Consider the following 20,923-nt stretch of genomic DNA (forward strand, 5'->3'; position numbering starts at 1 on the left):
CCCCCGCCTCGAGGGGAGGAAAAAGGCGGGAATTTTCCCGCCCCGAGGGGAGGAAAAAGGCGGGAATTTTCCCGCCCTCCCGGCGTTTCTTCACAGCGCTGAGGCGGGAAATGGCGCCTCACGGGGAACCACCCGGGGGGACCGGGCTGGGCCCTGGAGGGACCGTCCCCGGCCTGGGCACGCTGCCCCGGGCAAAGGAGGACCACCCAGATCCCTGATGAGATCCACCCGGGTCCCTGACAGGACTCACCCCGGCTGAGGAGGCTCCAGCTCCAGCCCCAGCCCCGTCGTGTCTCCGCGCGTCCCCTCACGCCTCTTCAACCCCATTGAGGCCACAGCAGCCTCATCCTGCAGCCCCCCTCCCCAGGACCCTGCCGCAAGGTGGGTTTTTATATAGAACAACCAAAAATCCCCATTTCTAAGCTCTTAACATACATTAGCTGTGGGGTTTTTTTTGCATCTGGGTGGTAAAAGCGTCGCGTCGAGCACTGGCGCTCCTGGGATTCACCCTGAGGTAAAGCTGGAAGCTGGAGGGAGGGGAAAAGGACCGGCAGGAGAAGAGCTTTGATTTTAATAACGTTTCTTGTTTTTTTTCCCTTATTTTTAACTTATACAATTAAAAAAACCACCATTATGGCACCCGGTAGGCAGAAGATCCCTGACTGAGGCGCTGAGAAAGAGCGCGGAAGCGAGAGGCGATGGCGGTCACATCGGAGGGCCCGGACCTTGGGTGAGACCCGGTGTCACCCCCCTGGGGGGCTCAAAAAGGCACAAAAAATGTGAGAATTCCCCCCAAAAGAGCCGTGCGAGAGGCGAGGCGAGGAGTGTTTCTTTGGCAAAGCACGCGGCGGGGAGCCCCGTGGCCCGGTTGGGGGTGGGCGCGACACCTTCACCCCCCCACCCCCCGTCCCCTCTTTTATGCTGAAAAAAGCCTAAAAAAAGGGAAAAACCGGCGTGGTTCTCGTGGGCTCCCGCGGCGAAGGCACGTGGAGGGCCGGGGGTCGGGTCAGGCGAACATGGTGAGCTGTAGCCACTGCGGGAGGAGGAGGAGGAGGATGATGAAGGTGTGAGGGGTGTCGGCGGGTGTCAGCCCCCCGCAGCACCCGCAGGTACCTGCAGCAAGTCAAAGGTGACGACGCCGTCCTGGTCCACGTCCATGGCTTGGAAAAACCCTGCGGGGAGGGAAAGGGGGTGGTTTGAGGGGGAAAATGGGGCAGGATTTAAGGGGAAAAGTGGGGAAAAGCAGCAGGATTTAAGGGGGGAAATTAGAAAAACGGGGAAGGATTTAAGGGGAAAAATTAGGAAAACAAGGAAATATTTAAAGGGAAAAGCTGGGAAAAAACAGCAGGATTTAAGGGAAAAATGAGGAAAACGAGGAAGGATTTAAGAAGAAGTTGGAAAAAAAAGGCAGGATTTAAGGGGAAAAATGAGGAAAATGAGGCAAGATTTAAGGGGAAAAGCTGGGAAAAAAACAGCAGGATTTAAGGGGCAAAATTAGAAAAACTGAGCAGGATTTAAGGGGGAAAGTCAGGAAAAAAAACACTTTTCCTGTTAAAGCCTGTGGGTTTTTCTCCAATTTTTTCCTTTCCACTCTGTGGAAAAGTTAAATTCTGGGAAAATCTGGAAAAACCCATCAGGAGTTGAGGGGAAAACTGCAGAATTTAACAAAAAAAGTGAAAAAAAGCGCAGGATTTAAAGGAAAAGTTGGAAAACACAGCACGGTTTAAGGTGAAAACGTTGGAAAACCCCCAGTTTTCTGTTCAGAAGTGCAAAAAAGCAGCAGGGTTTAACAGGAAAAGTTGGAAAACAGGATTTAACAGAAAAAAAAAAATGAGTATTTTCTACATTTTCAGCTTAAATCCTGCTTTTTTGGGGTTTCCTGCTAAGTGTTGTGGGGTTTTCCATTTTTCCCCTTAACTTCTGTGGGGTTTTTCCAACTTTTCCCCAGAATTGAATGAGGAAAGTAGGGGAAAACAAAAATATTTTAAATCCAGTTTTTCCCCATTTTTTCCTGTTAAATTCTGGAGGAAACGGGGCAGGATGGGCCAAAATGGTGGTTTTTGGGGAGCGGGCAGCGTCGCTCACGGAACATGGTCTCCAGGCGCACGAGGCAGCAGACGAAGTTGTCGAAGTCGATGGCCAGGTCGGGCTCTGCGTAGCGGGTGATGAGCAGCTCGTGCAGTTTTTTGTTTAATTTATAGCCTTTTTAGGACAAAAAAACCCTTAATTAAACCCTGGTGGTGTTAATGAATCCCCCGGGGGTTAATTGCCGGGGCGAGGCGCTGACCTGCCGCTTCCAGCGCCAGCCGCATCTCGTAGGCGCTCATGCTCCCCGACTTGTCCAGGTCGAACTTGCGGAAGATGGCCTGCGAGGCGACCCCCCCCCCCCCCCAAAAAGGGGGGTCACCCCTGAGGAGAGAGACCCCAAAACCCCCCCGTTCCACCCCAAAACCCCCCCGTTCCACCCCAAAACCCCCCGTTCCACCCCAAAACCCCCCGTTCCCCCCCAAACCCGCCCCCAGACCCACCAGGTAGTTGCGGATCCTGTTCCACAAGACGTTGAACTCCACCAGCCCCAGCTTCCCGTTGCCGTCTTTCTACGGGGTGGACGGGGGTTAAGGAAAGGGGGGGGTGGGTGGGGGGTGGTGTGACCCCCCCGGGGGGCAGTGGGGTCCCCCCACCCCAAACCCGCCCCCCCCCGTGGCGGTGGAGGATACATCCATGAGGTTGACCATGCTGCGGCACGACTCCGTGCTGAAGCCTTTGGTCCGGAGATCTTTATCTGCAAAGAATCGGGTGGTTTATTTGTGTTAACGAGTTAAATGACAATTAACGGGGTCGGGGGGGGGTCACGGTGACCCCCAACACCCCGCCCGGCCGCTCACGTTTGCTGATGATGCGGTTGAGGATGGTCTGAAGCTCCGTGACGCTGATCTCCATGTCCTACGGGAGGGAGCAGACGGGGTGGGTCACCCGCTACCGGTGTCACTGGTGTCCCACCACCGCCGGCCCCCCCTTACCGCCCCCGCCAGCTGCTTGAAGAGCTGCTTGAAGTTGTCGTCGATTTGGCTTTCGGAGAGCACTTTCTGAGGGGAAAAACGGCTGTTTTGGTAAAAAGGCGACGCCGCGGCACCCGCCGGGGTCGCCCACCCCCCTCACCTCATCCGGGAGCGTCGCCTGGATCTTGTCGTCCATTTCCCTGCGGAGATAACAAAGGAGTTTGGCCTCGCGCGTCGCCGGGGCTCGTTAGCGTTAACGAGGCGTCTCTTACTCGGTGCCGGCTTTCTTCTCGGAGAAGACGCGGAGGACGAAGTCTCCTTCCTTGTTGGGTTCGAAGGTGGAGGGGACCACGATGTATTCCCCCGGCGGGAGCCGGAACCGCGTGCTCACTTCCCGCAGGTTGATGAACTGCTCGGAGCGGGCGCGCGAGGCGTTGGCCAGGAAGAAATCCCGCTTCAGGTGGACGCCGGATTTCCCCACGTGCTGCCGGGGTACAGAAAACCACCCAAATAACCCCAAAAACACCCCAAAAACACCCGCCGCCTTTCCCGGGTCAGCGTTACGGTAACGGGGATCGTTATGGCCGCCGGCGAGTCGCACCCACCTCAGGAGGAACCTGCGGGGAGAGGTGAGGGCGCACGGTGATGCCGGGGGACGCCGGGGGACGCCGGGTGACACCAGGGGACACCAGGGGACGCCGGGTGCCGCGGTTACCTCGTAGACGGCGAACCCGATGGTCTCCATGTCCTTGCCGTAGCGGCGCTCGCGGCGCCGGTGCTTCTGCATCAGCGCCAGCAGGAAGCTGCAGCCGGGCTCGCGCCGCCCGCCCTCGTCCCCGTCGTCGTCCACCTCCTCCAGCTGGATCTTGAACTGCGGATTTATCCAGAAAGTGGCTGAAAAAAGAAGAGAAAAAAAGATTAAATTGATACCAAAACTGCCGGTTTTGAGGCCAAACTCCCCCCGCCGCCACCGCCCACCGGGGTAGTTCCTGCAGCCGCCGGCCGTGCTGCCGCGCCGCCACGTGCCGTCGTAGAGCCGCGTGTTCCACTTGCGGAATTTGCGGGACTGGAGCGCGTCCGGGGTGAGGTTGCAGATCTCCAGGCGGGTGAATTCCCGCAGGAAATCCCGGAAGGACATCCTGGAGGAAGAGGAAGGGCGGGAGTGGGCGTTTCCCCTCTTTTCCTGGTGCAAAACAACCAGGAAAAGGGTTTTTTAACGACTTTTCGCTCACCAAAACTCCCCGTCCTCCATTTTCACCATCAGCTGCTGCCTCAGCGCCGGCTCCACCGCGTTCCACTCGGACGAGCTGCGGGCGGCAAACGGGTCTCAGCCGCGGCGGCCGAGCCGCTTCATTAATTAACGCTAACGAAGCCTCGCGCTCCTCACTTGTCGCTCCAGGGTCCCGTCCACTCCACTTCCCCCCAGGGGTTGCGCATCCGGATGAGGCCCAGGGATTGCCCGCGGTAGTTGACCTGCGAACGGCGCCGTCAGGGTTTGTGTGACCCAAAAAGCGCCATTTTTGCCCCAAAACGCGCCGTTTTCTCCCCAAAACGGCGTCGCCTCTCACCTGCCTGGCCCCCGTCACCGAGTACGCGTGTCCCTTCACCAGCTTCTTGAACGTCACCGCCTCCATGTCGAAGGCGCTCGTTATCTGCCAGGAAACGAGACGGCGGCGGCGGCGTTAACGCTGGGTAAAAGACCCCAAAAACGGGCTTTTTGACCCCAAAAAAGGCCCCTCACGTCGATGGAGCAGCCGAGCAGGGAGCCGCGCTCCAGCGCCTTGAGGATGATGTGGTAGAGGTCGCCCGGGGGCTGGCGCAGGTCGTACCACTCCGTCACGCCGCCCGTGAAGTCCTCGAAGCCCTCCGAGGTGCTGCCGCCCGCCAGCGCCTCATAGCAGCCGTTCACCCTGGGCGGCGGGAGGAATTTGGACCGTTTTTGGGGGGTTTCACCCCAAAATGAAAAGGGGGAAGGGGCTGGGGGCGCACTTGGCGTAGGCTTTCTCCAGGAGGGCGCTCCAGAACTCGGTGCCCTCGGCGGAGTGGACGAAGAGCAGCTTGCCATCCTTGGTGGGCAGGTAGTCATCCACGACCACGTCGAGCCACTCGCCGAACTGCCAGATCTGGAAGGAGGGGGGGCGAGGAGGAGGAGGAGGCGGCGAGGCCGAAGGTAAACACCCCCTTTTTTTAATCCAGGGAGTGATGTTTTGGGGTGAAAACACCCATTTTTGGGTCTCAGGGGGCATATCCCATGGGGGTGGTTCATCAGGGAGACGGCGGCGGCACCGGCCCGGCAGCACCTCACCGGGAGGTGAACCCAGCGGGAATTTGGGGTGGAAAGAGCCTGATTTGCCCCAAAATGGGTGGGGGGAGCCCCCAAAATGGGGTGGGGGGAGCCCCAAAATGGGGTGGGGGGAGCCCCCAAAATTTGGCGGGGGGGGGTTGAAGCGTCTCACCTGGAAGTGGAAGACGCCGGCGTAGCCGTGCTGGAAGCTCTGCCCGTGCGGCACCACGCGGTGCAGGAGGGTCTCGTTGAGCGTGAGGGAGGCGATGGCCGCCAGCAGCCAGCAGTCACCTGCGGGCACCGGTTTCCTCTCAGTTTTGGGGTAAAAAAGGCAATTTTCTGGTCACTCGGCACCTGCCCGTAGGGTTTTTATGCCCCCTGAGCGGGGGAAGCCGCGGAGGCTCCGTTGGTGAGAGGTTGTGCGCGGTGGTACCAGCCACGGCGCACAAACACGCCTCGATTTGGTGAAACCACCCCCAAAAATCTCCATTTTGAGGCCAAAAATAGAGAAAATGAGGAAAGCCGCCGCGCTGGCGCTGCCTACCCAGCGCTCCCTGGCAGATGTCGGTGCGCGTCGCCCCGTCCACGATGAACTGCGGGTGCCGACACAGCTCCTGCGGGGTGAGAGGGGGGGAGACGCCCCCAATTCCGTCACCAAAATTCACCAAAATTTGGATATTTACCTTTTTTTCCTCACCACGGGGTGGAGTTTGCCACGGTAACGATGGCAGCAAAGGAATTAAAACCCAACCGGCAAAGCACGCCCCCTCCCAACGCCGTTAATTACAGAATCAATCAATCAATGGGGTTGGAAGAGCCCTCTGGGCCCATCGAGTCCAACCATGGCCATGACACCACCATGGCAACTAGACCAGGGCACTAAGTGCCATGGCCAGTCTTGTCTTCAACCCCTCCAGAGATGGTGACTCCACCACCTCCCTGGGCAGCCCCTTCCAGATCCCTTCCCTAGTCCTGCTGGCCACACTGGTCCTAACAGAGGCCAGGATGCTGGTGGCCTTCTTGGCCACCTGGGCACGCTGCTGGCTCATGTTCAGCCTGGGCTGTCCATCAGCACCCCCAGGGCTCTTTCCAACCCCTCCTCCCCCAGCCTGTAGCCCTGCGTGGGGTTGTGGTAGCCCAAGCGCAAGACCCAGCCGTTGGCCTTGTTGAACCTCACACCATTGGTCTTGGCCCAACCTGGCCAGACCCCTCTGTAGGCCCTTCCCACCCCCCAGCAGACCCCCACCCCACCCAGCTTGGGGTCAGCTGCACATTCACCGCGGGGGCAACTCAACCCCGACGTCCAGATCATCGATATCGACCAGCACCGAGCCCTGGGGGCCACCACGTTGGCCTTGACCCCGTTCCCCACCACTCTCTGGGCCATCGAAGAGTCCCCCCAGCCAAGCCCCGGGGCAACCAGTTTGTCTGTCATTAGCGTGGCCTCGTTAACGCCGCGGCTCACCGTCGGCCTCTTCCACTGGACGCCGTGGGTTTTGGCGGTGCCGGGGCCGAGCTCGCGGAAGCCGAGGGAGGCGGGGGCCGGCGGGAAGGTTTGGTCGCGGAAGAGGGCGCCGGAGCGGCGGCATTCCTCCACCACCCGCTCGTAGTCCTGCCCCAGGTACCGCACGGCGTTCTCGTGCCGCCCCAAGCCCAACGCCTTCGCCCGCTGCCGTTGAACCTGCGCCGAGACGCCGGTGCAGTACACGGGCACGATGGGCTCCTCCGCCATCCTGGGGAGAAAACACGGGGAATCGGGAAAAAACGAGCGTTAATCGGTGCGTTGCGGCCTCGTTTATCTCCGCGGTGCCGCTGCCCCGCGCCACGGCCTCTCCCTCACGCCAGGACGAAGGCGGGGGGCGCCTTAATTAAATCACGGGGAGGATAATGAGCGTGTTTAAAGGCGTCTCTCGTTAGCAGGGGGGGATCTAACGACAGGTAATTAGCGCAGCCTCGTTTGCGGGGTGCCTGAGAGGAAACGGGGGGGGTTTGTAGAGCCGCGTACCCCGACCTTGGCGGGTGTTTTGGGGGGGGATTTTGGGGGGGTTTGGGGCATTTTGGGGGGATTTGGGGGGTTTGGGGGGGTTGGGGGGGGATTGGGGGGGCTGGGGCATTTTGGGGGGATTGGGGGGGATTGGGGTGGGATTGGGGGGGGATTGGGGGGGCTGGGGCATATGGGGGGATTTGGGGGATTTTGGGGGATTTTGGGGGGGATTTGGGGCATTTGGGGGGATTTGGGGGGGATTTGGGGGGGATTGGGGGCATTGGGGGGGGATTGGGGGGGGATTGGGGGGGGATTGGGGGGGATTGGGGGCGTTTGGGGGGGATTGGGGGGGTTTGGGGGATTTGGGGGATTTGGGGGGGATTTGGGGGGGATTGGGGGATTTGGGGCATTTGGGGGGGATTGGGGGGGATTGGGGGATTTGGGGCATTTGGGGGGGATTTGGGGGGGATTGGGGGATTTGGGGCATTTGGGGGGGATTGGGGGGGTTTGGGGGGGTTTGGGGGGGGGTTTGGGGGGGTTGGGGGGGATTTGGGGGGGTTGGGGCATTTGGGGGGATTTGGGGGGGATTGGGGGGGATTGGGGGGGATTGGGGCATTTTGGGGGGATTTGGGGCATTTTTGCAGGGTTTTGGGTCTGCGTTGGGATCCCCACTGCGAGCGGCTCGACAGAAAAAGGAGGATTTTGACCCCAAAATAACCCCGCGGTTGGGTTTTATTAAACCCAGGCGCTGACGATGACCCCGCAGAGATCTTATTTTGAGGGGGGAAATGCTAAAAAGCACCAGAACTGCCCCAAATTCGGGGTCCTGCCCGAGCGGCGCAGGGCTGGGGGCGATCGGGGTGATTTTGAACTAAACGTGCTGCGATTTCGGGGTAAAAAAGAGGGAATTAAGGGGGCAGGGAAGCGCTGCCGCCCTCGGCAACCCCCGCGGCAGCTGCTCGCTGCCTGTAACCTGAGCGGGCCCAAAATAGTTGGGTTTAACCTCGAAACGGCCCCGCGGGAAGAGGAAAAACCTTTTTTTTCCGGATGGTTCCGGCCCCGGGGGAGCCCCGAACGCCGAGGAAACGCGGGGAAACGGCCCCAAAACAGGTCCTGCAAGTCGGGGTGTGTGTCACGGCCGCTCCCCGCCGGCGCAGCCCCGAGCGCCGCTGCCGGGCCCGTGTTCAACCCCTAAAGGCCTTAATTAAGCGTTGGGGAGTTTAATTAAGCATTGGGGAGCTTAATTAGGCGCTAATTAGAACCGCTGAGGGAGCGACAGAAAGGTGACACGGATGTTGCCCCCCACAAACGCGGCTGAACGCAGCGGGGGCTCCCGTCACCCCAAAACCTAGCGCAGCCCTCGGGGGGGTTCAGAGACACCCTAAAAACGTGTCTGCGTTCAGATTATGCCCCAAAAAAGGACGAATTGTCCCCAAAATTCGGGTTGGGGGATGGGGGGGGGAGTCCTTAACCCCCCTCCACCCCCACAGCAGCTTTTTGGGGGGGCGCGATGGCGGCCTAGCTCACGGGGCGCTTCGCTGCGCTCCTCCTCCCCCCCGTTAACGAGAGGCCCGTTAACGACTTTCCCCGTTAACGAGGTTCTTGGTAACGAGGTTCCCCGTTAACGAGGACACCCCCCACCCCGGGACCCCCTCCATTTCCCTGCACAACCCCCCCCCCCGCCCCGAGCCCCTCCCCACATACACTTTTTGGGTGAGCAGGACAGAAATCGCCTCTTTTCACCCCGTTTCCAGGGCCCGGCAGGTGCCGGAGGGGCGAAGGCTCGGCCCGGTGACGGTGACACCTCAGCGGCCGCGTCCCCTCCTGTCGTGCTGGGAAGAAACCACCGAAAATGAGTAAAAAAAGAGAGAAAGACACCCAATTTTGAGCAAAACCATAAAAACCCACAAAAAATACCCCAATTCCCCCCCCATAATGCGGATTTAATCCCAAAAAGCCTCTTTTCTGGTTAAAAGGGGGCTGGGGCGCGGGGCTCAGGACCCCCCCCACCCCCCAACCCCTTCCTGGGTGTGAGAACGGAGCAAAATGGGGCCAAATTATGAGTTTTGCCCATTTTCCTCATTTTTTCCCCCAATCCGGCAGCGCAGGGCCATAAAGTTGAGGAGAGGGGAAGCGCCCCCCCCACCCCCCCTTGTCACCCCGCTGCCGGGCACCCAGGGGGGGTGTCACCTCCCGGGGGGACACGGGGACGTACCTCGCTGCGGGGGGGGGACACACGCTCCCAAACTCGCCGCTTTTGGGTAAAACAAGGAAAAAAAAAGATGTGTATTTGTAGCTCAAAGCTTCCTGGAGCAGGAGGGCGAGGCCGGGGCCATCCCCCCCCTCCTCGCCTCTGCCAAAGCTCCTCCCTGCGCCGCTCCTCCCCCCCCACCCCGGGGCCTGGCAGGGGGGAAATGGGGTAAAACTGCGGGATTTTGGGGCTCGGGGGCGCCCCGCGGCGTTTCTGGGGCCGGTTCGGAGGGGTTTGGGTCTGGTGGGTGCGTTTGTCGCCGCATTGCGGGGGGTGGGGGGGCGGGGCCGCGGGCACAGGCGTGTGCCGGGGGTGGACACGCGTGGGACATGTGTGGGAGGTGTGTGTAGAGGGCTGGGACACACATGGGACACGCATGTACAGAGGGCTGGGACACATGAAGAAACATGAGCGTAGAGGGCTGTGACACGCATGGGGGAACATGCAGAGGGCTGGGACACACGTGGGACATGTGTGGGTTGAGGGGTGGGACACGCATGGGACACGTGTAGAGGGCTGGGACACACATGGGGGAACATGAAGAGGGCTGGGACATACGTGGGACATGTGTGGGTTGAGGGGTGGGACACACATGGGACACGTGTAGGGGGCTGGGACATGCATGGGGCGCGTGCATAGAGCTAGAGCACACAGGGATGTGTGCAGAGGGTTGGGACACATGGGACACATGTAGAGGTCTTGGACATATATGGGACATGCATGCAGAGGGCTGGGACACATGTAGAGGGCTGGGGCACCTGTGGGACATGTCTGTACAGGGCTGGGACATGTGTGGGATATGCATGTGCAGAGGGCTGGGACATGCGTGGGACACATGTAGAGGGCTGAGACATGTCAGACACATGTAGAGGGCTGGGACATGCATGGGAGGTGTGTGCAGAGGGCTGGGACACGTGGGACATAGATGTGTAGAGATCTGGGACAGACACACGTGTGTGCAGAGGGGACACACATGGGACATGCATGTGCTGAGAGTTGGGACATGTGCACAAGGTGAGGACACACAGGGCACATACATGTGCGGAGGGCCAGGACACACAGGGAACACGTGTGCAGGGGGCCTGAACACGTGTGTGACGTGCAGAGGGCCATCCCCCACTCTGTGCCAAGGGGTGCGACTTGCCTGACCCTAAAACCCCCCTAAATAACCTTAAAAAAGGGCAATTTTCAGAAAAAACAGACGTTTTTCAGCACAAATAGCGGCAAATGCCCTAAAAATTCATATTTAATTTCTTTTTTTTTTTTTTATTTTGGGCATCTTTAAGGATTTTTTTTGGGGGGTAGGGGTCTCTAAGGATTTTTTTGGGGTAAGATTAAGGGATTTTGGGTGTGTTTTGGCACTGACCTCGCCGCAGTGCCGGCTGACGGCCGCCCAGTAACTCCCAGTAACTCCCAGGAACCGGGGCAAAAAGCGACGCCAGCGTCAGCCCAGCGCCCAGGGGAAGATCTGGGCCTCGTGCTCCTCCTCATCCTCCTCCACGTCATTCGCCAGGTACCTGCGAGGGGGGGAAATGAGGTGAATTCAGGGGATTTGGGGCCATTTGGCAAGTGGGGATAATGGGAAGGGGATGAGGCAGCTTGGGGAGCTCCGTGAGGGCTCGGGTTTGTGGTTTAACCCACTTTTGGGGGAGATTTAATGGCATCTTTAGAGCACCGCTTCGTTAGTGAGCAAGGGGCTTCGTTAGAGGCCCTGCTTTGTTAACAAGGTCACCTCAGGGTACGTACAGGGTGGTGAAGAGGTTGATGCGGGTGTAGTCAGTGGTGGGCAACCAACCTAAATGAACCGGCACCACGGGGAGAAGGGACACGTCTCGCCTCCACAGCCGCTCAACAACCACCCTGAAAACTATTGAGAAAATACTAAAAATCCTTTTTTATTTCTCATTTCAGGGCGCTTCAGTAGGATTACCATCACTCAGCTAAGGCATGGCTTGCCACCTCCTTGGAATGTGAAGATATTTCCTCAAAAATCAGCATGAATTATAAGAAAAGAGCATTTTTACTCCTATGTTAGTGCATCCTCCTGCTCAAAACAGTTTATTTGTGCTCAGGGGCACCAAAATTTGGCTTCAATGAGGTAAAAGGGGTGTAATCCTCCTCTCTCTCCCTCCTCAGAGGATTTCCCAAGCAAACAGAACAATTAAAGGGCTGCACTTGCCTCCTCTCCTTTGATCCCCAAGCAGGATTAAAAGGACATAGTACATGGGGACAGCAGAGCTCTCAGAGCTTGAAGTCCCCCCCTCCATGTTCCCCTAAAAACCCTCTTCCCTCACCACGATGGATACGAGGCACTGAGCCGCATTGTTCCCTCATATAACAAGGAGAAAAGGGAAAATAAAAGGATTTACCGTGTTGTTTTCACCTCACGGTGCTAAGGCTCAGTCTCCCCTCAGCAAACAAGGTGGAAGGGAGCAATTTTACCTCACGGCGCCCCCTTTTTCCCCTCAGAAATGGGGGAAAGCAGAGAAATCGCCTGAGGGAGCGACGACGGGACCGCGCTGCGCCCGTGCGCTCTTCCCGCCCTTTTCCTCCCGCCCTTTTCCTCCCGCCGCAGCCGAGCGCGTGAGAAGGGGAGGAGCCAAGATAGCCCCGCCCCTCCGCCGGGCGTCCTCTTCTATAGGCTGTGCGCCCGCGTCGCCAGCCAATCAGAACGCGGAGGAGGAAGAGGCCACCACCCCCCCGCTCCCCACCCTCACCCGCCGCTGCCCGTCAAAGGCGGGAAGGCGGGATGGTGGGCGATGCTAGCCAATCACAGGCGCGAAGCGGCGGAGGAGGCGTCGCTGATAGGCTGGGCTCTGTGAGGGGGGCAAGTGTGAAGGGTGGGGTGGAGGCAGAGCGTGCGTTGCCCCCCGCGGGGCCGGGTGAGGGGTTTGGGGTTTTTTTGAGGGAAAAAACGGGAAGAAAAGGGCTGTGAAGAACCTAGAAGGGACCCAAACCCATCGAGTGTGACGTGTGTGATGTAAGGTATGAAAAAGGGGCAAAAAAAAAGGCAAATCTGGCCAAATTTGGGTCTCCACAGGTGGCTGAGGGGGACTGGGGGCTTGCCGCCAGCCCGCGAAAGGGGAATGGGGGGTTATTGCCCCCCGCCAAGGCCGCGCCGTGAGGAGAGCGGGGAGGGCTGAGGCCGAGCGCAACTCATCGCCGCCTGCCGCCCCTCGCCTAGCAACAGCCGCTGATTAAGCGGCACCCCGTGGGGGATTTTTTTGATTGGCCGAGCGGCGCTGGGGCTGGCCAATCAGAGCGAGACACGGGACCCTTGGCGTTCCCGCCCACCCAAGCGCCAGCTTCAGGGCAGCACGGACTGTACCAAGTGCGGGCTTGGGGGGGAGCCCAGCGGGTTTGAGGGGTTCGTGGCTCCCCCACGCCGCGCGTGGGGGGCAGACGGGGAAGGGGGACCCTCAGCATGTCCCTCGGGAGGAGCCGTTATGGGGGAGCGAGTGGGGAGGGGGAGCAGTGGGGAAGTGACCCCCTCCCTGAATCCCCCCTCCCCGGGTGGTGCAGCCCGGGCGGAAGTGAGGTGTCGCGCTGTGAGGCGCTTCCGGTGGGGGAGCGGCCGGAGCGGGGCTGCGGCGGCGGGGAGCGATCCCAGTGAGTGCGGGGGGGCGACATCGGGGCCTGAGGGAGGGGGGAGCACCGGGAGGGCTTGGGATGGAGCCGGAGCGAAGGGGGGGCCCAAGGGGACGTGGGGGGCCCGGTGACATGTTGGGGCCCTGGTGGAGTAGGGGGCGTGAGAGGAGGGGCGCGGTTATGGGGGGCAGCTGGAGGGCTGGGGGGGGGCACAGGGACATGGGGGACACCTGGAGGTCTGGGGGGGCACATGGAGGGCGGGTGGGGTACAGGGACATGGAGGGCACTAGGAGGGCTGAGAGGGGCACCTGGAGGGCTGGGGGGGGGGTACAGGAACATGGGGGGCACCGGGGGGGCTGGGGGGGACATAGGGACGTGGGAGGCACAGGGACATGGGGGGGCAGCTGGAGGGCTGGGAAGGGGGTACAGGGATGTGGGGGGCACCTAGAGGGCTGGGGGGGGCATAGGGAGTTGTGGGGCACCTGGAGGGCTGGGACACGGAGGTGGGGACGTGGGGGACACGTGGAGAGAAGGGGGATGTGAGGGGGGAACATGGGGTTTGGGGCCTGCAGTGGGGCAGAGTGTGGGGTGAGGGGGGAGATGGGGGATTTGGGGGGGATAGGGGATGTGAGGAGAGATGTGGGGGGACCCGGTGGGGCAGGGGGGTGTTAGGGGGAGTGGGGGGATAGGAGTTGGGGCTAGAGGAGGGGTGGGCTGTCACCTGAGGGGGTGGGAGTGGGGAGGGGGACATGTGGAGGGTGGACAGAGAGGTGCTGTGATGTGGGGGGGGGTCTGGCCCCCCCGGGCGGGGGGATGAGGTGGGGAGAGCTGGGGACAGCGCCAAGGCCGTGGCACTTGGGGGAGAGCTGGGGGCAAGGAGGTGACATCGGGAAACACGGGAGAAGGGACGTGGGGACACGGCAGGCAGCGGCGCCGTGTATGTAGGACACGGGCTGGCGGCGCTGCTGGGAGCGTTTTTGGGGCAGAAAAGCTCCGTTTGAAGCTGCACATTTTTTGTGCCTCGCAGGAATCGTTAGCGGGTTAAAAAAGATCAACTCGTTGGCGGCATCGTTAGTTTTAGGTCTTATTTTCCTGTCGGGCTCAGAAATCCCCCCAAAAAGGGGTTTCAAGATGTGAGGGCGGCCGTTTAATCCCTGATTTTACACCAAATAGTGGAGTTTTTTTTAGGGAAAATCCCTTTTTTGGTGTGGTTTGATGGTTTTTACCGTGGCAGGCGCAGCCGGGGCGATGCTCTGCACGGCGGTGGTGATGGCGGGGAGCCTGGCGCTGACGACGGCGGTGGTGGCTCACGCCTACTACGTGAAGCACCAGTTCTATCCCACCGTGGTTTATCTCACCAAATCCAGCCCCAGCATGGCCGTAAGTACCTAATTAATCAATTAGCAGTGGGTAATTAATCCACACGGCTGGAGGAGGGGATGGAAACGAGCCTGGCAGCTTCGTGGCGCAGCGCAGGGGAGCTCCCGGCGTGGCTCACTTCTGCTTTCGGTGACCCAAACGGGTCCGTTTCGGTTTAACGGCGCTCACCGAAAACGCCAGAGACCCCCCGAGAGCCGCCACGGCGCCGATCCTTCCCCTCCCCGTTTGTTCTCCCCGCAGGTTCTCTACATCCAGGCCTTTGTGTTGGTTTTTCTCCTGGGTAAATTTATGGGCAAGGTGTTTTTCGGGCAGCTGCGGGCGGCGGAGATGGAGGTGAGCGACGGCGGGGAACGGTTTAAATTCGGCGCCGGGGGTGGGTAGAGCCGGTGCTGGAGGTGACGTCGGGGCTGTTGGGGGGGTTGGAGGCCGCAGGGACGTGCAGATACGGAGGGGTTTGGGGGGATTTGAACCCTGAGAGGCCTTTGGTGCCCTTTTGTGGAGGATTTTGAACCCTGAGAGGCCTTTGGTGCCATTTTGGGGGGGATTTTGAACCCTGAGAGGCCTTTGGTGCCATTTTGGGGGGGATTTTGAACCCTGAGAGGCCTTTGGTGCCATTTTGGGGGGATTTTGAACCCTGAGAGGCCTTTGGTGCCATTTTGGGGGGATTTTGAACCCTGAGAGGCCTTTGGTGCTGTTTTGGGAGGGATTTTGAACCCTGAGAGGCCTTTGGTGCCCTTTTGGGGGGGGGATTTTGAACCCTGAGAGGCCTTTGCTGCCATTTTTGGGGGATTTTGAATCCTGAGAGGCCTTTGGTGCCATTTTGGGGGGGATTTTGAACCCTGAGAGGCCTTTGGTGCCATTTTGGGGGGGATTTTGAACCCTGAGAGGCCTTTGGTGCCCTTTTGTGGAGGATTTTGAACCCTGAGAGACCTTTGGTGCCCTTTTGGGAGGGTTTTTGAACCCTGAGAGGCCTTTGGTGCCATTTTGGGGGGATTTTGAACCCTGAGAGGCCTTTGGTGCCATTTTGGGGGGGATTTTGCCCCCCACCACCCCTCAGCGCCCCCCTCATCCCCGCAGCACCTCCTCGAGCGGTCGTGGTACGCCGTGACAGAGACCTGCCTGGCCTTCACCGTCTTCAGGGACGACTTCAGCCCTCGCTTCGTGGCCCTCTTCACCCTCCTCCTCTTCCTCAAGTGCTTCCACTGGTTGGCTGAAGACCGGGTGGACTTTGTGAGTGCCGGGGGGTGAGAAAACGGGTGGAAAAAAGCCTTTTTTTGGGAAAACCTCAACCCTTTGTCCCCCTCTTCTGCAGATGGAGAGGAGCCCCAACATCTCCTGGCTCTTCCACTTCCGTATCGTCTGTGAGTACCTCGCTGTCCTCCACGCTGGGCCCGATCCTGCCCGGCCGTGGGTGCTTTGCTGTCGGCACGGCGCCGGCAGCTGCTCAGGAGAGATAATTTTGGCAACGCCTTTGCATATGACTGGGGAAGAACCTGGTGCAGCCAAGCGTGCGCTTGATAAACCTTATCAGGGCGGTCTCGTTAACGAAGGGAGTTAATGGGGTTGCTGGGGTTTAACGAGCTCAGGCTCCACACCTAAATATATTCCTGCTGCTGGAGAAGGGGATTTAGGGACATAAAAATCATCTTTTGAGGGAATTGGGGTGTTTTTGGTGAGACACAAGGACACAAGACGTGGCTCGAAGCAGAGGGAGCTTCAAACGAGCCAGCCTCGTTAGCGGGCCGCATTAATTTAGCTCTTGATTAGCACAGAAGCCATTTGGGACCGATGCTCCTCAAGGGTCCCGCTCTTCTGGAGGGATGTGTGCCGGGGTGTGACCCTCAGAGCTTTAGGTTTTGGGGCTCTCCCCCCACCCTGGGGCTCGTTATCTCCTTGGTTCGTTATCTCCTCTCCTCGTTATCTCATCCCGGTTCCGTTTCCCCGCCGCAGCCCTGATGTTCCTCCTGGGAATCCTGGATTTCCTCTTCGTTGGCCACGCCTACCACAGCATCCTCACGCGAGGAGCCTCTGTCCAGCTCGTCTTCGGCTTCGAGGTAGGAGGTGGCTTCCCCTTGGGGACGGACAAACCTCTGTGTCCATCCCTGGGACGGACAAACGGCTCCTGGGCCGGGTCCTCCCGCCTTGCCGCGCTCTTCCTCCCCGCAGTACGCCATCCTCATGACCATGGTACTCACCATCTTCATCAAGTACGTCCTACACTCCATCGACCTGCAGAACGAGAACCCTTGGGACAGCAAAGCCGTCTACATGCTCTACACGGAGCTTTTCACGGGTACGTTGGCCTCTTTCCCCCTTTTTTCTTCTCATCCCACCCAATTTTGGCGTCTGGGGGGGCTTTCCCATCTGGGCGTGGCCTGGTAGAGCTTGATACATCGTTATGAAGCTCAATTAGCCATGAAATAATGAAGACATGGAGTCTAGGTGGTGCTCAGCAGCACCCAGAGGTCTGAGCCGTGGTCGCTAATGACCTGGATGACAGGGCAGAGCTTCGCCGGTGGCACCAAACCAGGAGGAGGTGGCTGATGCGCCACAGGTTCACACCACCATCCAGAGGGACCTTTTCCAGCTGGAGAAATGGTCCAAGAAGAAACTCATGAGGTTCAACGAAGGGATGGGCCAAGTCCCACAACCCCCAGTACGAGCATACGCTGGGCAGTGGTTCAGCTGGGGGTTCTGGTGGACACTGGCTTGAGCACAAGCCAACAACGAAGGCCAACGGTGTCCTGGGAGGGTTGCCAACAGGTCAAGGGAGGTGATCAGGGCTGGTGAGGCCAGACCTGAGTCTGCTTCTGGGCTCCCCAGTCCAGGAGAGACTGGGAGATACTAGAGAATGTCCAATGAAGAGCCACCAAGACAACAAAGGGACTGGAGAGGCTGAGAGAACTGGGACTGGTTGCTCAGAGAGGTGGTGGCATCTCCATCCTTGGAGATGCTCAAAAGCCATTGGGTCACAGTCTTGGACAAGCAGCTCTTGGTGACCTACTTGAGCAGATGATCTTGGAGGTCCCACCCCACCTCAGCCAACCTGTGGTTGTCCAAGAACGGGACCCAGATGACCTTGGAGGTCCCATCCCACCTCAACCAACCTGTGGTTGTCCAAGAACGGGACCCAGATGACCTTGGAGGTCCCATCCCACCTCAACCAACCTGTGGTTGTCCAAGAACGGGACCCAGATGACCTTGGAGGTCCCATCCCACCTCAACCAGCCTGTGGTTGTCCAAGAACGGGACCCAGATGACCTTGGAGGTCCCATCCCACCTCAACCAACCTGTGGTTGTCCAAGAACAAGCCCCTGATGTGCTTCTTTCCCCCAGGCTTCATCAAAGTTCTCCTCTACATGGCCTTCATGACCATCATGATCAAGGTCCACACCTTCCCGCTCTTCGCCATCCGCCCCATGTACTTGGCCATGAGGTGAGTTGACTTTGGCGCAGCCGCCGGCTCCACCATGGCTCCTGGCATGCTGTCACCTTCATCCCATCCCACCGCTCCCTTGTCTTCTCCCAGACAGTTCAAGAAGGCGGTGACGGACGCCATCATGTCCCGCCGGGCCATCCGCAACATGAACACGCTGTGAGTCACGCGGCCAACGCCGCTTCCCCCCCTTCCCCTTTAGGACCCACCTCAAGACCCTCCAAATGTGGGACCCACCTCAAGACCCTCCAAATGTGGGACCCACCTAAAGCCCCACCACAGCTGGGACCCACCTAAAGACCCACCACAGCTGGGTCCCACCTAAAGACCCACCACAGCTGGGTCCCACCTAAAACCCACCACCTTTGGGACCCACCCAAAGACCCACCACGTTTGGGACCCACCCAAAGCCCCGCCACAGTTGGGACCCACCCAAAGCCCCACCACGTTTGGGACCCACCCAAAGCCCCACCACAGTTGGGACCCACCCAAAGCCCCACCACAGTTGGGACCCACCTAAAACCCCGCCACAGTTGGGACCCACCCAAAGCCCCGCCACGTTTGGGACCCACCCAAAGCCCCGCCACGTTTGGGACCCACCCAAAGCCCCGCCACGTTTGGGACCCACCTAAAGCCCCACCACGTTTGGGACCCACCCAAAGCCCCGCCACGTTTGGGACCCACCTAAAGAGCCACCACCTTTGGGACCCACCTCAAGACCCACCAAATTTGGGACCCACCTAAAGGGTGGTGATGGGCTTGGGGGATAACTTAAGCTCCTCCTGCCAAATAATTTAACCAAAAATCTGGTGGATAACGAGGAGGAGGAAGGGTTGGGTGGTGGTGGGGAGGACCCAGAAGTCCCACATCCCCCCGGTGTTTCCCCCCTGACTCCTCACAGCTACCCCGACGCCACGCCGGAGGAGCTGCAGGCCATGGACAACGTCTGCATCATCTGCCGCGAGGAGATGGTGACGGGCGCCAAGCGCCTGCCGTGCAACCACATCTTCCACACCAGGTGGGTGAGGAACTGGGGGGCCCAGCGCTCCCCAGCCCCTCCTTTACGGTGTCCAAACTGGTGGCCAGTCACTAGTGGTGGCCCCCAGGGCTCGGTTCTGGTCGATATCGATGATCTGGACGTCGGGGTTGGGGGTGTGGGTGGGCTGGGGGGTGGAAAGGGCCTACAGAGGGATCTGGGCAGGTTGGGCCAAGACCAACGATGTGAGGTTCAACAAGGCCAAGTGTTGGGTCTTAGACTTGGGCCACCACAACCCCCCGCACTCCAAGAGAGATGTTGAGGTGTTGGAGCGAGTGCAGAGGAGGGCGACCAAGCTGGTGAAGGGTCTGGAGGGTCTGACCTGCGAGGAACGGCTGAGGGAGCTGGGGGTGTTTAGCCTGGAGAAGAGGAGGCTCAGAGGTGACCTTAGTGCAGTCTACAACTACCTGAAGGGAGGGTGGAGCGGACAGTCGGCCTCTTCTCCCAGGCAACCAGCAACAGGACAAGAGGACACAGCCTCAAGCTTGGCCAGGGGAGGGTCAGGTTGGCCATCAGGAAGCATTTCTTCTCAGCAAGGGTCATTAGCCATTGGAAGGGGCTGCCCAGGGAGGTGGTGGAGTCACCATCTCTGGGGGGATTCAAAAGCCGTGGAGATGTGGTGCTGAGGGACGTGGGGTAGTGGTGGCCTTGGCAGTGTTGGGTTATGGTTGGACTTAGAGAATCCATGAGGTTGGAAGAGCCCTCTGGGGTCATCGAGTCCAACCATTGCCCTGACACCACCATGGCAACACGGCTTGATGGTCTTGAAGGTCCTTCCCAACCCAAAGCTCCTTTCCAAGCATTTCTTCTCAGCAAGGGTCATCAGACACTGGAAGGGGCTGCCCAGGGAGGTGGTGGAGTCACCATCTCTGGAGGGGTTTAAGAAAAGCCTGGCCATGGCCCTTAGTGCCCTGGGCTAGTTGCCATGGTGGTGTCAGGGCCATGGTTGGACTCGATGGGCCCCGAGGGCTCTTCCAACCTCATTGATTCTGTGGTTCTGTCCCCGGTGGGGAAATACCAGCCCCTCTCGGTGGTCGTGGTGGTGGGGGGTGTTTTGGGGAGCCCTTTGTCCCCCGCTGCGCGGTGACGGCCGCCGTCTCCTCCCCAGCTGCCTGCGCTCGTGGTTCCAGCGCCAGCAGACGTGTCCCACGTGCCGCATGGACATCCTCCGCGCTTCCCTCCCGGCACAGCCGCCTCCGGAGCCGCCGGAGCAAGCTCCACCGCCACCCCAGACCCCCCAGGCTCCCCAGCCCCCCAACTGTGAGTCCCCTTTGCGCCCCGACGTCCCCCCCTCCGCGGTGATGGGGCCACCGACCACCAGTTACCCGTCACCGCGCCGGTTGGGCCGTGCCGGGGTTGTTCACCGCGGCGCTGGGGGAGCAAAGAGCCAGAGCAGAGGGTTGGGAGGCCAAGTCCCCCCGGGCAGCGGCGCGAGCTGGCGGTGGTCCCCCCCGTGCTGGCGTGTGCCCGGGGGAACCCCTGCCGGCGCGGTTAAACCCGGTTACACGGCACCAAACCTGACCCGGCGCGTGCCGGCTGGCTGCGGTGACGAAATCTGGGCGCTCTCACCGCCCTCTTCTCCCTCCGCAGTCCCCCAGGGCGTCCTCCCCCCCTTCCCCCCGGGGATGTTTCCCTTCTGGCCGCCGGTCGCTCCCTTCCCGCCGGTTCCCGGCGTCCAACCGCCCAACGGCGCCGAAAACGCCGCGCCGAGCTCCGGCACCGCTGCGGGTGAGTTCTCCCCTCGAATCCCCGGGGTCGGCGCGGCCGAAGTGGGGCTCCCTCCCCCCCCCCGCCGCCCTCACCCCCTCTTCCCACCGCAGCCGCCAGGCCTGGCGATGCCACCAACGCCGGATCGGAGCCCGCGGCGGCGGGGACGGCACCAGGGCTTCCCTTCCCCCCGCCGTGGATGGGGATGCCGTGGCCGCCCTTCTTCGGTGAGACGGGGGGGAGATGGGGGGGGTTCAC

General features: G+C 60.2%; 2 protein-coding genes and 1 long non-coding RNA gene across 3 annotated transcripts; 2 read left to right on the forward strand and 1 right to left on the reverse strand.

The window, feature by feature from the left end:
- Positions 1-563: 563 nt before the first annotated feature.
- On the reverse strand, positions 564-9,637 carry CAPN1 (calpain 1). Its single transcript, XM_068424786.1, has 23 exons — positions 9,483-9,637; positions 8,972-9,099; positions 6,749-7,016; positions 5,828-5,897; positions 5,456-5,574; positions 4,989-5,122; positions 4,741-4,909; positions 4,568-4,651; positions 4,387-4,472; positions 4,232-4,306; positions 3,978-4,138; positions 3,715-3,893; positions 3,605-3,616; positions 3,272-3,483; positions 3,160-3,199; positions 3,021-3,086; positions 2,886-2,943; positions 2,718-2,782; positions 2,529-2,597; positions 2,288-2,366; positions 2,086-2,202; positions 1,114-1,172; positions 564-1,033 (listed from the first exon to the last, which is right to left on the reverse strand). Exons 3-23 carry the CDS (start codon positions 7,013-7,015, stop codon positions 1,007-1,009), a joined length of 2,148 nt encoding a protein of 715 aa, XP_068280887.1. The 5' UTR covers position 7,016; positions 8,972-9,099; positions 9,483-9,637; the 3' UTR covers positions 564-1,006.
- Positions 9,638-9,661: 24 nt separating this feature from the next.
- On the forward strand, positions 9,662-11,786 carry LOC137677488 (uncharacterized). Its single transcript, XR_011050283.1, has 3 exons — positions 9,662-9,686; positions 10,936-11,031; positions 11,430-11,786. It is a non-coding gene; the product is annotated as an uncharacterized lncRNA (long non-coding RNA).
- A 1,289-nt stretch (positions 11,787-13,075) lies between these two features.
- SYVN1 (synoviolin 1) lies at positions 13,076-20,892 on the forward strand (the record flags this gene model as incomplete). The annotated part of the gene is made up of 13 exons (XM_068424788.1): positions 13,076-13,127; positions 14,341-14,486; positions 14,727-14,819; positions 15,564-15,716; positions 15,799-15,847; positions 16,437-16,540; positions 16,653-16,779; positions 17,823-17,922; positions 18,016-18,081; positions 18,824-18,940; positions 20,067-20,218; positions 20,549-20,686; positions 20,779-20,892. Coding segments are annotated over exons 2-13 (1,345 nt in total), but the record flags the coding sequence as incomplete, so codon positions are not given.
- Between the last annotated feature and the right edge of the window lie 31 nt (positions 20,893-20,923).

Source organism: Nyctibius grandis, unplaced genomic scaffold (assembly GCF_013368605.1).
Source record: "Nyctibius grandis isolate bNycGra1 unplaced genomic scaffold, bNycGra1.pri scaffold_81_arrow_ctg1, whole genome shotgun sequence".
NCBI lineage: Eukaryota > Metazoa > Chordata > Aves > Nyctibiiformes > Nyctibiidae > Nyctibius > Nyctibius grandis.

What these genes read in the sequence shown, in the direction of transcription:
- CAPN1 (XM_068424786.1), bottom strand. Translation starts at nt 7,015, where the DNA reads ATGGCGGAGGAGCCCATCGTGCCCGTGTACTGCACCGGCGTCTCGGCG. An exon ending in GCATGGTCAACCTCATGGAT is followed by an intron (nt 2,598 to 2,717) that starts GTATCCTCCACC and finishes TCCACCCCGTAG; the next exon opens with AAAGACGGCAACGGGAAGCT. An exon ending in GCTGGCGCTGGAAGCGGCAG is followed by an intron (nt 2,203 to 2,287) that starts GTCAGCGCCTCG and finishes TGTCCTAAAAAG; the next exon opens with GCTATAAATTAAACAAAAAA.